The 16,780-nt window shown below is 40.5% G+C and overlaps 1 protein-coding gene across 1 annotated transcript in view; it reads left to right on the top strand.

Moving 5' to 3' along the window:
- Positions 1 to 4,068: 4,068 nt before the first annotated feature.
- Positions 4,069 to 16,780, top strand: part of LOC108681549 (serine/threonine-protein kinase/endoribonuclease IRE1) — an 18,836-nt gene continuing 6,124 nt past the window's right edge. The window contains exons 1-17 of the mRNA XM_018170594.2: positions 4,069 to 4,200; positions 4,817 to 4,859; positions 5,563 to 5,711; positions 6,698 to 6,937; positions 7,345 to 7,470; positions 7,893 to 8,019; positions 8,070 to 8,281; positions 8,517 to 8,735; positions 8,970 to 9,251; positions 9,845 to 9,963; positions 10,479 to 10,681; positions 11,233 to 11,368; positions 12,215 to 12,374; positions 12,800 to 13,038; positions 13,911 to 14,029; positions 15,280 to 15,421; positions 15,807 to 15,992. Of these exons, the coding sequence (XP_018026083.1) occupies positions 4,095 to 4,200; positions 4,817 to 4,859; positions 5,563 to 5,711; positions 6,698 to 6,937; positions 7,345 to 7,470; positions 7,893 to 8,019; positions 8,070 to 8,281; positions 8,517 to 8,735; positions 8,970 to 9,251; positions 9,845 to 9,963; positions 10,479 to 10,681; positions 11,233 to 11,368; positions 12,215 to 12,374; positions 12,800 to 13,038; positions 13,911 to 14,029; positions 15,280 to 15,421; positions 15,807 to 15,992 (2,808 nt within the window). The 5' untranslated portion in view covers positions 4,069 to 4,094. The remainder of the gene's footprint in view (positions 4,201 to 4,816; positions 4,860 to 5,562; positions 5,712 to 6,697; positions 6,938 to 7,344; positions 7,471 to 7,892; positions 8,020 to 8,069; positions 8,282 to 8,516; positions 8,736 to 8,969; positions 9,252 to 9,844; positions 9,964 to 10,478; positions 10,682 to 11,232; positions 11,369 to 12,214; positions 12,375 to 12,799; positions 13,039 to 13,910; positions 14,030 to 15,279; positions 15,422 to 15,806; positions 15,993 to 16,780) is intronic.

Below are 16,780 nucleotides of genomic sequence, written 5' to 3'. Positions count from 1 at the left end.
AATGAGCTTACCTCAACATCCCATTTACAATGTACAAAACAGACCGTAAACACTTTCTAAGTGCAAAAAAATAGATAATATAATACAATTACAATAATGTCATCATATTTTTAATCATTTGGCAATGTAATCACAGTTAAAAGTTGAATAATCCTAAACTAATTCCATAGTGACCAAACTCTCCATCATTCATGACTACCTAGTGCGCACCATCACGAGGCCTGGAGCAGCTCAACCAATCACATTGGAGCTGCACATTCAGTCTCAGCCCAAGACACTAACAACTAAATCCTAAAAATATCACAGCTAGATGAGATTCCATTTTACAGTCATGGAATAAATATTTGTTTACACATTGCTTAGTCATACATAAATTAAACCCTTGAGTTAACAAAATAATATCACAGTTAAATGAGATTCCATATCACTGTCATAAAATAAATGTTTCTAACAATTGAATATTCCTAGAAACAAAATAATATACCACAAAATAAGCATCCTGTCATACGTAGATAGTAAGCAATATACTATCAAAGTTGCTTGCAGAACTTTCTTATTAAAAATTACCTGGCGAGGGATTTTGAAAATGGCTGGCAACGCTCTGGGCTAAAAAAACATATCTTGGTGATGCTGCTTGCACCCTCTGCACCCTGGGTAACAGGTAACTCATCTAGCTTGCCAAGCATGGAAAATATCTCCCTTTAGGGCCGCAACTAGAATTTCCTGCGGAAGATCCTGCCATTTCCAGAACCATGAGATTCCTGCCAGATAAATTACCTTCTGTCTAGTTGTTAACAAAAGTGCACATTCAGTCCGCGAGTTTCCAAATTTATTAAAAATGCTAATTATGCTTCTCCAATCTCCATAAATTGTGATTTATGATCCATATGGCAAATGTGCCATATATCAATCTACACGCTACGATCAAAACTACGTATAGTAGCGCATAGTTATGATAGCTGTGAGAGCGTATATTTGAGCAGCCAAGCACAAGTGCTCACAGCCACCTGAACTATGCACTGTAGCACCCAGTTCCAATGGCTGTGAGAGCTGCATTTGGACAACAAGCATATGCACTCATAGCCACTTGAACTACGCAATGTAGTACGCAGTTTGTATGATTGTGAGAGGCACGGAGAGCACAAGTTTGGGCACCCAAGCAAACGCGCTCAGAGCTACTTGAGCTACGCAATGTAGCATGCAGTTCCGATGGTTCTAAGTGCATATATCTGAGTGCTTATGTTGAGAAAGCCTCACGGCACTAACAATGGATAACAAACCAGCTGCTGATAAATCATTTTAAATAAACAGACATCATTAGTCTAGCCGCGTGAACTATGCGACGTAGTGCGTACCAAATCCAAACCCAGGTCACCCAACCCAACCTAGTTCAACCCAATTCATCCCAACTGAATTCAACCCAACCAAATCTAAGTTATCTAACTGAATCCAACCAAATCTAACTGAATCCAAGCCAATGCAACCAAACCCAATTCAACCCAACCAAACCCAACCCAATGCAACTCAAACCAAATCAACCCAACCAAATCCAACCCAATGCAATCCTAACCAATTAAACCCAACCTAATGCAACCCAAGCCATTACAATCAAAGCCAATTTAACCCAACCCAATTGATCCCAATTCAAAACAACCCAATCCTTCCCACTGCAACCCAGCCCAATTCAACCAAAACCAATTCAACCCAACCCAATTCGAATCAACCAAATTCAACCCCACCTAACTCAATTCAACCAATATTCGACTAAACTCAACCCAATCAAACCATATTTGACCAAAACCAATACAACTCATTCCAACGTGATTCAGCCCAATTCAACTACACCCAACTCAATTCAAGCCTTCCAAATTCAACCAAACCCATTTCAATTTAACCCAACCCAATTCAATCCAACCTATATTATTTCAACCTTATTCAATTCAAACTAAATCATATTATTCCAGCCCAATTCAAGCCAACCTAATTCAGTAAAATTAAATAGACTGAATTAGAATGTATTAAAATGCCTCAAGTTTTTATTTGACTGCACTAGATTTTATTACAATGAATTAGAATGCACTAGAATGCATCACATTGAATTAGGGTGCATTAGATTTCATTAGGTTAGGTACATTAGATTGCATTAGAACACTTTATATTGCATTAGAAAGTATCAGATTGAATTTAAATGCATTAAATTGCATTAGGTTACATTACATTGAATTAGAACGTATTAGATTGCATTAGGTTACATTAGATTGCATTAGGTTACATTAGATTGCATTATGCTACATTAGATTGCATTATGCTACATTAGATTGCATTATGCTACATTAGATTGCATTATGCTACATTAGATTGCATTATGCTACATTAGATNTCGCGTTGGAACGCAATAGATCGCGTTGGAACGCAATAGATCGCGTTGGAACGCAATAGATCGCGTTGGAACGCAATAGATCGCGTTGGAACGCAATAGATCGCGTTGGAACGCAATAGATCGCGTTGGAACGCAATAGATCGCGTTGGAACGCAATAGATCGCGTTGGAACGCAATAGATCGCGTTGGAACGCAATAGATCGCGTTGGAACGCAATAGATCGCGTTGGAACGCAATAGATCGCGTTGGAACGCAATAGATCGCGTTGGAACGCAATAGATCGCGTTGGAACGCAATAGATCGCGTTGGAACGCAATAGATCGCGTTGGAACGCAATAGATCGCGTTGGAACGCAATAGATCGCGTTGGAACGCAATAGATCGCGTTGGAACGCAATAGATCGCGTTGGAACGCAATAGATCGCGTTGGAACGCAATAGATCGCGTTGGAACGCAATAGATCGCGTTGGAACGCAATAGATCGCGTTGGAACGCAATAGATCGCGTTGGAACGCAATAGATCGCGTTGGAACGCAATAGATCGCGTTGGAACGCAATAGATCGCGTTGGAACGCAATAGATCGCGTTGGAACGCAATAGATCGCGTTGGAACGCAATAGATCGCGTTGGAACGCAATAGATCGCGTTGGAACGCAATAGATCGCGTTGGAACGCAATAGATCGCGTTGGAACGCAATAGATCGCGTTGGAACGCAATAGATCGCGTTAGAACACACTAGAGCACATTAAATTAAAATCATTAACAATTGATGCCCAATTAATTAATTAAGGCGTCATTTGCTTTCAACAAATAATGGAAACGGAGACAAGTTTTTTGAGCAGTAGCATTGGGAGCGCCAGACTTAAGCACAATATGATCGGGTGACAGATACAAGCAATCAAACAAGCTGAAAATTTGTGCGGTTACGGCAGGGCTGGTCAAGCAATCCATAGTTTATGATCGGTCTTCGAAACCTGGGCCATAGTTTATGACTGGTCTTGAATACCTGAGCCATAGTTTATTATCAGTGATGAATACCGGAGCCATAATTTATGATTGGCCATGGATGCCGATTTAAGGTCAAGGTGGCTGATGGAGAGCTTGAAAAAGCGCCGACATCTCAAGCTGGAAGGCCCTTCTTTACAGCCTGGTACCTGGGGCGTTAAAGTTGCCCTTATTAAAGTTTGTTTTGTCAGAATTTCGATGAAGATTATGTTTGCAACACATATTGAAGACTGCCACAACGAGGCAATACATCTTGGGTACCTTTGGCATCATTTTTGGTCTACAAATGCAAAAATTAGCGATGCAGTCACTAAACTCTTCACCCTGGCTAGCTTGAATGTGTTACTCTGGTAAAAAATTCTATAATGATATAATTTATGTTTATATAATTTTATTGAAAAATTATGGCTAATAGAATCATCTTATTATCTGATTACAAAATTATAAAACTTTTGTGTCAGCTCCGAATTTAAAATTAGGGAAAAATATTGAATCAGGTGTGATTACATTACGGTAATATGATTTATTTATTTGAATATTTAATTTCAGCTCTGGACACAAGGACTGCTGAGTGACTGTATGCATGCTTCCAGTCCTGATGGACTCTTTTAGGTTTGATTATTAGGTTTGATTATTATGTAACTGTTTCTTATTTATTTATTTGAATATTTAATTCCAGCTCTGGACACAAGGACTGCTGAGTGACTGTATGCATGCTTCCAGTCCTGATGGACTCTTGCTCGCCAGCACACTAGACGGGAACTTGCACGCTCTTGATGCTAACACTGGCACCATCAAGTGGACTCTTCAAGATGGTAAATAACTTTGTAAATTATACAATAAATAATTTTGAGATTGATAGTAAGTAAGATTTGTCACTGTTGACTTATAGTCAGTGAGTATAGCAAGTGGATATGCATAATGCTACATTCTAGTTACTAGCATTTTATTTTTATTTCTTATAAAACAATTTGGTTTTGAGTGTTTTATTATTTTTTAGCTTATGAAGTGAACTTTTAACCTTTAACAAATGATCAAATTGTCCTATAATTGAACTGATTACTCCTGACAATTAACGCTTTAGATTTGTTAATGATTAAAAAAAGGCTAAAATTGATATCATTACTGTACCTCTTAAATTGAAGTTAATTTAAAAAGTATGATGCATTACATTAATTTTGTGATGTTAATATTTTGATGCAAAAGTAATGAACTTGAAACTCATTTTTTGAAATGGGAAACAAAAGTTCCCATTGTTCATTCGACAACTCTTGTACATTACAAATAGAGCAGCTGTATAGACTAATGTGAGTTATGTAGGCACTTAATTAATAGTTTCCTGCTGGTATTGGGAATAATTTGGCTCCATCTTTCAATTAACAGAATTCAATGTGGCATTTTTGCTTATTTGCTTTGTATCAAATTGTACAGATCCTGTGGTGAAGAATCCAAAAGAATCATCGAAGTCATCCATGTGAGTTGAACCACTTAGAAAGTGATACATATCAAAGCTCTTGATAATTATCACTAAAATAATTCAACAGTTCGAATTTGAAAACTGCTCTATTCTCAGCTCTTGCTTGCCAATTTATAGTACTAAGGTTTGTTTACTTGATTTTGACTAGGTATTAGAAATTTATACCTTTAAAATTTTGATATTGATAAACTGTCTGTCATTATTCGCAACGTTTTTTTGATTATTTAGAGTTTCAGTGGACCTTCAAATATGATACAGTAATTTTCTTTCTTCAGCTTGAATAGATTTTTCAACTGCAAACAAGAGAATTTTATGAATTTACAGTAATAAGATAATTCTGTTGAATGTGCTTATATTTTTATTTTTTACTTTTGTTGTAAAGTTGAGAATCAAAGTACTTCCTTGAAATCTGAAAGCATCATAACTGCAATAGATTTCTGTTTGAAATGCATTTAAGAAAAATCTATCATGAAGCAACCTCTGACAAATCCCATGAAATGGGATAGGGATTTCTTCACCTTCCTGTCACTGGTTCTGCAAGACTGCTGCATTGTAATTTACCTAATTTAAAAAATTGTATACTTAATGAAAAAATTGCACTGCTAATAAATGTTAGCATGTATTTGTGATAAAATTCTCATATAATGATTCTTCTTCCAATCCTTCATATAATTAAATCTGATACTTGATCTATCTACAGAGCCCAGTTTTTTCCCAACCCCCGTGATGGTTCCCTATACCGCTACACTCTTGGCACGTCAGAACATCCTCTGAAGAAACTACCCTTCACCATCCCTCAACTGGTGGAGAACTCGCCTTGTCGCAGCACAGATGGGCTCTTTTACCTTGGTAGGACTTTCTTCCTATTTCTCTTGCATACTTTTTCGTTTTTATGCATTAGATTTATTTCATCTCTTATGCATACATCTCTTATGCTATGCAACTCTTATGCATACATCTCTTATGCATTCATCTCTTATGCTAAATATGAAGCTATTTAATGCATTTATCTTCAATAATACAATGACTAAATTATATGTTAATGCTGCTGCTTATCAAATCATGTAGCCAAGAATTGATTATACTGTGATTTAAAGTTATTAATAATCTCCATCAAACTACAAAAAAGTATACCGTACCTATTCATGCTCTGAGAACCCAAGAATTATAGACTCTGCATACAGCAATGTTTCTGATTAAAGTGTCTTGAACCCAGTAAAGTTTATTCATACTTTGACACTGCAAGAATCATAGACTCGTCATACTACAGTGCAGCTGATTAAAGTGTCTTGAACCTAGTAAAGTTTATTCATACTTTGACACTGCAAGAATCATAGACTCGTCATACTACAGTGCAGCTGATTAAAGTGTCTTGAACCCAGTAAAGTTTATTCATACTTTGACACTGCAAGAATCATAGACTCATCACACTACAGTGCAGCTGATTAAAGTGTCTTGAACCCAGTAAAGTTTATTCATACTTTGACACTGCAAGAATCATAGACTCATCACACTACAGTGCAGCTGATTAAAGTGTCTTGAACCCAGTAAAGTTTATTCATACTTTGACACTGCAAGAATCATAGACTCATCACACTACAACGTTGCTGATTAAAATGTCTTTAACCAATTAAAGTTTATTCATGCTTTGACACTGCAAGAATCACAGACTCATCACACTACAGTGTATCTGATTAAAGTGTCTTGAACCCAGTAAAATTTATTCATACTTTGACACTGCAAGAATCACAGACTCATCGTACTACAGTGTTTCTGATTAAAGTATCTTGGTGCCAGCATACAACAGTGTTTCTGAATAAAATGTCTTGGTGCAGGGAAGAAGGTGGACTCGTTCACTGTGGTGCACCGGTCGACGGGAGACAAGCAGTTGGTGTTGGGCATGCAGAGTGTGCTGGAGCAGTGCGCTCGCACGCCTGCGATCCCACGGAGCGAGTCGTTGTTCATAGGACGCACCATGTACAATGTCATGCTATATGAACAAAACACGGGACATCGCTGGAACGTTACCTTCTATGACTACACCACCACCAGTGACTGGCAGGAGGAGGATTATGGTGAATGTTGGCTCCTTTTGGTGTGCGTGTTTCGGACAAATGTGCACTATACTAATGGGATCCAGTCTATTTAATGTCCTCGAGTCTATTTAATGTCCAAATTAAAGCCTATGGAGCCTTATTTAGGAGCCTATGACGTCTGATAATATTGTTATGGTTTGGTGTGTGTGTTTCGGACAGATGTGCACTATACTTATGTGATTAAGTCTATTTAATGTCCTCGAGATTATTTAATGTCCAAATCGCTATTCAGGAGCCTATGACGTCTGATAATATAGTTATGGCATAGTTTACATTGTTACATAGGATAGTTTACATTGTTATTGTTATGGCTAACAAAAAATCTAAATTTTTATTCTCAATCTTGTTCAGGAGCTTCAAAGTTATTAGATGTTCTTCCTTCGCAGGCCTGGTACACTACGCAGGAGCTGGCAGCTCCACACTCATGACTCTGGACAAGGCCACAGAGAGCCTCATGTGGACAGCCGACCTGGACTCGCCAATTGTAGCTCTTTTCACCATCACCTCTGATGGTGAGAATTGAATTCAGTGAAATTTTCAATTATTCAGAAATATGATTAATAGAACGATGTTTATGTTAAAATACTGGAAGAAAATTGAGTCTGTTGCTGCAAATAACTGGCTGCCTCTCCTGCTAAATTGTCCACTAATTCTGTCAATAGCTAACCCATTACTTGCTTCCAGACGCGCTAAATTGCAAAGTGTCTAATTTCACACGGAAATGTAGTTGTGCAGTTATTTTCTTTACTTCTGAAGATTTTCCAATATATACTTGAATCCTAATCAGGTAAGCATATGGAAAACTGTTTTGGAAATGCGATCGCAAACAATGTGATTTAGTGATAGTAAATCATTGTTAAATTCTGCCATCTGTGTCTGAAGTATATTTAATTTAAGATTGCATTATATTCATTTACAATTTCATTTTTTGCAGGCAACTTGATGTCAGTTCCAATGACTGTAGTGGCGTTCCCGACGCTGCAACGCTACATACGAGAGATATTGCGTCGTGGCAGCTTCCTGCTTACCACCCAGTCCCACCAACCCATCCAGCAGCTCAGGTGCGTTGCATCAAACCTAGTATAACAATAAGTTCGTCTCTGGCCAACAGCCCAAGCATATACCTCGGAGAGAGCAGTCTCGGCAGCACGTATGTCATGCCTTCGCTGGTAGACGATCAGATGGCAACCATCAAACGTCGGCCAAATCCACGTTTACTTTTGGATGGTCCTGATGCATCCAAGTCTCCAGACTCTGATCATGAGAAGCAGCAAGCACCGCCAGCTTCTCCTACAAAATTCGATTTTGACCGCAGCAGTGAAGGTTTATTCTACTTTATTATACATGATATTATCTATAAGGAAATGGTATACTGATTCCTGTGAACTATGACAGATATCAAGTAATGTTTACTAGGTACTCGACATGATTTTTATTTTTTAGACTGAACTATCGTATGAAATTTTCATTTATTGGCACGTGTCTTCCAAATAAGTAATTTCTTGTATCTTTTTTAGGCTGTATGTTTATTTTAAAACAAATTTTTATTCTCATACAGAATATGCAAGCTCTTCAGCCAACCCATTCAGCCGCTCAAGTTCTAATGCTCATTCAGAGGCTGCAAATTCAGATGAAGTTCATGAAAGCAAACCGAAGATTCCTGAGATGTTTGACGACGACTTCCCTGTAGCCAGCCAATCCTATAGGATAGAGGACGGGCTGTTTGCTCACTGTAAAATTGATGAGTTTAATAACCCTGAGGATGTGGTTGTATTGGGTAAGAATTTTCCTCTTTTGGAAAAGATTCATGGCGTGATTCTTGCTTGTATTTTATTGATTTGTGGTTTATTAGTCTTTTTGTTTATTGAAAATTTGTTCACTACTGACTATTGCTGTGAATTTCTTTCGAACCTGACTTGAAACGTGTCAATAATATTTCAATTTGACATATTTTACGTTTCAATACATATTTTTGCGTCGTTTATACATGAATTGATTTGTAATCCCTTAGGCCACTACACTGTACCAGACCAGCTTCCTGAAGACATGTTCCCCTCTCCCTCGGACCACGTACCTCTGGGTATCACTTACCTAAGAGAAACTGAAGGCTCTGTATACACGGGTGATGATACCGACTATATCGACTCTGACGAGGACTACATCGATGCTGATGGCGGAGGCCAGCATCAGAACAAGAAGCGTCCAGCAGAGACGTCTTCTGACAAGAAGCCTTTAGTACAGGACGACAGAACCTCCCATGAGTCTTCACGTAAGGAGGGAGCAAGGGAACCTGGTCAGTTGCTGAAAACACCGTAAATATAAAATGTTATATTTAATTGCAGGAAGAAATCCTGTCGTTTTATTTGCATGATTCTACCTGAAAGAGTGAAAAAAGTTATATGAGAATTATTCAACCCGAACTTGTACTAATTATTTGCAGTACTAATTATTCATATAAGAGAATTATTCAACCCGAATTAGTACTAATTATTTGCAGTACTAATTACTCATATAATTTAATGCTAATTAATATTTATTGATTGCATCAATAAATAATCTTATTAAATGATGCTATTTAATCTGAATGAAATATTTAGGAGTATGAAAGGCAAGCAATACAGTACTTTAGCTTGAGGCTGTGGGGGTGGCAGTTGTATTTACATATTAAAAATGTGGAATATGTCTGTCATGTTCAAGAAATATTCTCGTTTCTTGATACATATTTTCTGATCCTAATGCGTTTTTATAAGATTAGGTTTACTGAGAAGCTACTTCCTCCTCTACTTTCTAGTTATCGACCTCAATTTTTTGATTATTGGAATAGTTTAATTATGGAATTTACTTTATTTTGAAATTATTTAATTTATTTCGTGATTTATTTGAAAGCGACGCGGCAAGACATGCCTGTACGCCCCTACACGGCGCTCACTGAAGGCGTCATCGTGTTTACCGGCCTGTTTGTGGTGGCGGGACTCATCTACTGCATCTACTTACTGCATCACACTGTGAGTAGCGCGTCTACTGCATCATCTACCTGCTGTACCATACCGTGAGTAGCGTGTCTACTGCATCACTGCATCTACCTGCTGCAGTGGATGTTAGCAGTACTCATGGCAGTGGTATGCTGGGCGTTTCAGTTTCAGGCCAAATTTTGATTTTAATTTCGGTCTCATTTTATCCAGACAAAATAAATCAATGAAGTCCATTTGCCTGTATGATATCATTTAGAACAGCAATTTACAGTTAATTCCTTACTTTTAATCTCTCATATAATATAGTACTAATTTTCACGCGAAGGTCAAGGAAAGGTCATTTTTCAAAAAAAGGTCAAAAGCTCGAAATGTTCAGACATAGGTCATTTTAGTACAATAATTTGTATTTATTGCAGCAAAACGGATGTCGAAATTTTCGAGCAAAGATAGGTAATTATAATTAAACAATTTGTATTTAATGCAGCAAAACGGAGGTCGAAATTTCCAAGTAAAGATAATTATAATTAAACAATTTGTATTTATTGCAGCAAAACGGAGGCAAATCTCAGGCAGCGAGCGCCCGCAGCGGGGGCGGCAGTCGGGGGTCGCAGGGCGTGGGGGGCGCGGGGGGCGAGGGCGAGGTCACGGCACAGCTGGAGCAGCTCGAGGACGGCAGCATGAGGGTCGGCAAGATCTGCTACGAGCCTCACCTCCTCCTGGGCAAGGGCAGCGAGGGAACTGTCGTCTACAGGTCAGTGAGGGCGTCTACAGGTCAGTGAGGGAACTGTCGTCTACAGGTCAGTGAGGGCACCTGCATTGAGGGCATCGTAGTTTGCAGGTCAGTAGTAACTCGCGTTTGACTGAGATCTTCTCGGCAAAATACCTACGACTATGAATAATTATATATAATCTTTTTTGGATGATATCTATAATACTAAAGTGATCCATAAATGCTTAATTCTGAAAATAGTGGAACGATGATGTCGAAAGTGTGAGCAGATCCTGTTTTCAGTGCCAGAAATGTTGTTTTAATTGTTTATAACTGATTCTGTTATGATCAAAAATGCTTTAGCGTTGAAGTAGGTTTTTCTTCTCCCGAAGTGAATGATTCAGTATTATTGATGTATTATATCTGCTGGGACTCAACGAATGTTTCAGGACTACTTATGTATAATTTCGGCTGGGACTAACATGAATGTTGCAGGACTACTTATGTATAATATCTGCCGGGACTAACATGAATGTTTCAGGACTACTTATGTATAATATCTGCTGGGACTAACATAATATCGCTGTTAACAGAGGGACGTTCGAGGGTCGCGTGGCGGCGGTGAAGCGTGTGTTGCCGAACAGCTACCGCATAGCGGCGCGGGAGGTACAGCTCCTGCGCTCCAGCGACCACCATCCTAACGTCATCCGCTACCTCTGCACTGAACAGGTCACCTGCTCCTCAATATATGTTGCTGTGCAGGTGACCTGCTCCTGAATATATGTTGCTGAGCAAGTGACCTGCTCTTGACAGCCCTGAGCAGATGGCCTGCCTTAGAATGTCTCTGCTCAGAGCACATTACCCATGTGAAGTCGTTCATGTAGTAGACATTCTCTCATGACTGATCGCTTGCTTTTCCTACCTAACCGTGTATGCGACCTCAATACGAGGTTTGTTCTTGTGTTCATTATAATACACAAGTTTGTACAAATTAAAATCAGATTGTAACTTTATTATAATGAGTATCACGCATGAGTGAAGCATCGAACTGACGCATCAGGTCAACGTGTTCAAAGATCTCGAACACTTGATGGTATCCAAACACTTTTTTAGGGAACGCCTTTCAATATTAGTATAGTTTGGTCAATAGTTACGTTACTTGTATTGTCATTTCGGTTTTTGAGTGAACTATTACGTCACCTCCTGTAGACCTGATATGTAACTTGTCTTTGTTATGTGATCCACCACAGAGTGACACGATTAGTGACCGAACCTGTGACACGATTACGGATTAATAGGCAAGATCTAGCAAGACACAAGGTTTATATATAATTTTCTAGTATTTATCGTTCACTTATTGTTATGGTTCTTCACATCTCAATTTAATCATCCTTTACTTACGGTCATTGGTCAAATATCTTGAGTCACTGCAAGCTTATTTATAGAATTATTCCCTTCAAGTTGCTATACACTCGATGGCATGATAACACCTGGTGTTCCGATACATAACACTTAACTCTTGGTGTTCCGATAACACTTGGTATTCCGATGGTATGATAACACCTGGTGTTGCAGTGTCGGGAGTTCCGGTACATCGCACTGGAGCTGTGCGACGCCACGCTGGAGCATTACGTGGAGCAGACGCTGGATGGCCTGCCTCCCGACCCTGCCACGGACAAGCTGGTGCTGCAGCAGGCCACGCGTGGTCTGGCTCACCTGCACAGTCTTAATATCGGTACCTACGTGCTTAGCGCTATTTATAATAGCGTTTACTTTGCTATACTTTGTTGAAGCCTTTATTCAGCATGAAGCCTTTATTCAGTATGAAGCCGCTAAGTTGTCAATTAGGTTGTTAAGTTACCAATTTGGTTGCTCGGTTGCCAACTGGGTTGCTAAGTTGCCAACTATCTTGCTTAATTGCAAGTCTATTGCGAAGTTGCCAGATATGTTCCTAAGTTCAAGTTGTGTTCATCAGTTCACCGCTGCTAAGTTGCCAAGTATGTTGCTTAATTGCAAGTCTATTGCTAAGTTGCCAGTTATGTTCCTAAGTTGAAGTTGTGTTCATCAGTTCACCGCTGCTAAGTTGCCAAGTATGTTGCTTAATTGCAAGTCTATTGCTAAGTTGCCAGTTATGTTCCTAAGTTCAAGTTATATTGCCAGTTCACCGCGACATCAAGCCGAGCAACGTGCTGCTGCAGCTCCCACGGTCAGGAGCGGGGGCGTGGCGGGACGCGAGCACCTCGGAGGTGACGGGTCTGCGGGTCCTGATCTCCGACTTCGGGTTGTGCAAGCAGCTCGAGGCGGGCCACGGCTCCTTCACCAAACACTCCGGCGTTACCGGGACCGATGGCTGGATCGCTCCTGAGATGATCAGGCTCGATCTAGAGGATCAGAGGCCGGTGAGTCATGATCAGGCTTGATCTAGAAGATCAGCGACCGGTGAGTCATGCCCCTGAGATGATCAGGCTTGATCTAGAGGATCAGAGACCGGTGAGTCATGCCCCTGATATGATCAGGCTTGATCTAGAGGATCAGAGACCGGTGAGGCATGATCAGGCTTGATCTAGAGGATCAGAGACCTGTGAGTCATGCTCCTGAGATGATCAGGCTTGATCTAGAGGATCGGTCAAGGATCAGAGACTGTTGCAAAATTTTCGAATCAAATTCAAACGTATAATCCAAGTTATTATGCTGACAGACGCGGGCGATGGACATGTTAGCTATAATGACTGCTTATGTCATTAATTTTCATATTATAATAATATATGTAAAAATGAATCTCAATACATTTATGTCAATGTTAAGTGGCTCATTTATTTGTATTCGTTGTTTAAATAGCATATAAACTAGGCAGCCGCGCGTGTAAGGCATGTCAAATTATTACGAATATCAACCATTTTCTTATGTGAATATAATCACACAAGTTAAATGGAAGGCCAAAACATTTATGTGCCTGCCATGAGCGTCGTTTACTTCTGCTAAAATGATGGCAGACGCGCGTTATTGTCGAGTCGTCCATTATAGTTTCTAACATCATCATCCGTTTTCTTACATTAGTATCGTGATGTACCTTATATTAAATGTAATGATAATATACTTATTATTATTCCTCATTCATTTATTGATGGTACAGACACGGGCTGTGGACGAGTCGTCTATTATAACTTCTGACATAATCATACGTTTTCTTACATTCGTATCATGATGTATATTAAATGTAATGCCAATATACTTATTGTTATTAATCGTGATTCATTCATTGACGGTACAGACACGGGCTGTGGACGTGTTCTCGCTGGGGTGCCTGTACTACTACGTGGTGACGGGAGGCCAGCATCCCTACGGCCCCTGCATCACACGTCAGGGCAACATTGCTGCCGGCCTCAACGAGTGAGACTCTTGCGTGATATTTTGCTTATGTTATTGTTTACCATCCTCAGTGTTATTCTTATTCTGTATTCTTATTCAGTGTTATTCTTTATTCTTATTCAGTGTTATTCTATTATTCTGTATCTTATTCTATTCTTTTGCTGTTCTTCAGTCTTGTTCCTTACCATCTTCACTTGTTATTCTTTACCGCCCGTAGTGTTATTCTTTACCACTTTCGAGACTATTATTTCCGAATTCAATGCTATTTCTATTCTAATGCATGGTAACGAAAGGTACTGTCAGTACAGTAGATGAATGAATAACCCCATTAGACCACTGACGCTAAAACTGCCCAGAATGTTATTCTCCAATGTTATTTTTAGCGCTGTGTTCTTACCCATTACTACGGGGCCACCCATTGACCGTCTCCAATGCTGTTTGTACCTAAAACGAACATGTTTTAGGTACAGGGTGGCCTAGTGGTTACAGTTCAGAGTACCAAGATTGGCGCAGAGAGGCGCGGGTTCGATCCCAGCTCTGTGCGCCAGTTTCTGGTCAGAATCGGCAAGGAGGCTGGGCGGTTAAGCACAGCAGAATTGTAGCAGAGAGTTGCGAGTTCGAGACCGCAAAATGCTGTGAATGAACTGGGATGTTAAGAATCGGCGACAGGCCTACGGCCTAATAACGCTGGAACCGCTATTATTATTATTATTAAGGGTCTGTTAACGATAGTTATCCTCAGGGTTTAATATAATGAGGGTCAATTGATTGCAAGTCGTTGTACGTGGTTTAAATTAAATGACATAGTTTGAAAGCTGGTTGTCATTCAGGTGCGGTAGTTGCATAGAGTCAAATAGAGTACGGTACATATTAAGCTGCAAATTATTATATGCTGATAGAAAATCTGGGTGTCTATGTGGTTTCATTCCTGGAACATCATCTTTTTATTTTTCTCTCTTAATGTGACGTGGAAATTACGGAATTTCGGTTAATAACCTCAAGTTAAATAAAACTGGTGAATAAACTAAGTTATGAGAAACGATTTCCTCTCCGTATTATATTGTGCTGAATTTTCTTGACGTTTATCGCATATTTACGCAGCATTCAGCGATTTTTTCACCATTGCTTGCCTTGTTAATCCTCTTCATTTGTTTATGTGTCCATCACCTATCTCACAAATCCCTTACCTTAACTATCCTATGTAAGAGTTTGGAACGTAGCAGTCCCAGGCCACGCTGTAGCGCCGCCTTATATACATGTTTTGTGTGCAGTTTGTCAGGCACGAGCGACGCGTGCCTCACTGACCTGCTGGGGGCCATGCTCAGCAAGCGACCACAGGCGCGACCTCCTGCCAGGGCGGTGCTTAAACACCCCTTCTTCTGGGACAGCGCCACCACCCTCAACTTCCTGGTGGTGGGTGCTGATGGCTGCATGGTGGTGGGTGATGGTGGTGGTGGTGGGTGGTGGTGGGTGGTGGTGGGTGGTGATGGGTGCTGATGACTGGTGGTGGGTGCTGATGGTGATGGCTGGTGGCGAGCATTCAGGATTATGAACCTATCCTTACACCTGGTTTTATTAATCATGCAAGTTCTTCTTAGTCAAGTAACAAATCTTCTGTCGTGTAAGTGAGAGCTGACGTGGGCTCTTGTTTACATTGAACTCTCTGGTGTTAAGACATCGCCTGATAAGTAAGATGATTGATAAGGTGATCGATCGATCACAGTAAAGGTATTTCAATAAGAATCATTGTGTGAATCAACTAATAAGGCCATTTGTACGTAATTTGTATTATTGCCAGGACGTAAGTGATCGCGTGGACAAGTTCCCCAATGACGCGGCCAGTTGCCTGCTGGAGCAGAACAGCGAGAGCGTGGCAGGCCAGTGGGTGTCTAAGATGCATCCTGAGGTGTACAAGGACCTTAGGATACACCGCGACTACCGGGACAGCTCTGTTCGGGACCTCCTCAGAGCTATACGTAATAAGGTACCGGCATCACCTGCTCAGGGGCCGTATTATCAAAACTTCGTAAGTACGCAAAATCGACTTACGAGTGGCGTTGCTATGACAACGTAATACTAGCGGTGGTATTATAAAAACATTTGCGCGATAAAAATTTGCGCGGGGAAAAAATTTAGGCTTTTAGCTAAGACTTGCGTACGAAAGTTTTGATAATGCCAAAACTAGGGTGTATTTACTTACCACAGAACTTTTTTGTCGTAAGTACAAAAAGTTACGAAGTTTTGATAATCCGGCCCCAGAGCTATACGCAATAAGTCCGCCTTATATACATGTTATAAGAGTTTGGGACGTGGCAGCCCCAGGCCACGCTGTAGCGCCGCCTTATATACATGTTATAAGAGTTTGGGACGTAGCAGCCCCAGGCCACGCTGTAGCGCCGCCTTATATATACGTTATAAGAGTTTGGGACGTAGCAGCCCCAGGCCACGCTGTAGCGCTGCCTTATATACATGTTATGAGCGTTTGGGACGTAGCAGCCCCAGGCCACGCTGTAGCGCCGCCTTTTATACATGTTATAAGAGTTTGGGACGTAGCAGCCCCAGGCCGCGCTGGAGCGCCGCCTTTTATACATGTTATGAGCGTTTGGGACGTAGCAGCCCCTGGCCACGCTAGAGCGCCGCCTTATATACATGTTTTGTGTGCAGCTTGTCAGGCACGAGCGACGCGTGCCTCACTGACCTGCTGGGGGCCATGCTGAGCAAGCGACCACAGGCGCGACCTCCTGCCAGGGCGGTGCTCAAGCATCCCTTCTT

The sequence above is a fragment of the Hyalella azteca genome, unplaced genomic scaffold (genome assembly GCF_000764305.2).
Source record: "Hyalella azteca isolate HAZT.00-mixed unplaced genomic scaffold, Hazt_2.0.2 contig11402, whole genome shotgun sequence".
Taxonomy (NCBI): Eukaryota; Metazoa; Arthropoda; class Malacostraca; order Amphipoda; family Hyalellidae; genus Hyalella; species Hyalella azteca.
The sequence above is the reverse complement of the archived record's forward strand: the minus strand, read 5'-3'. Positions and strand labels throughout refer to the sequence as shown.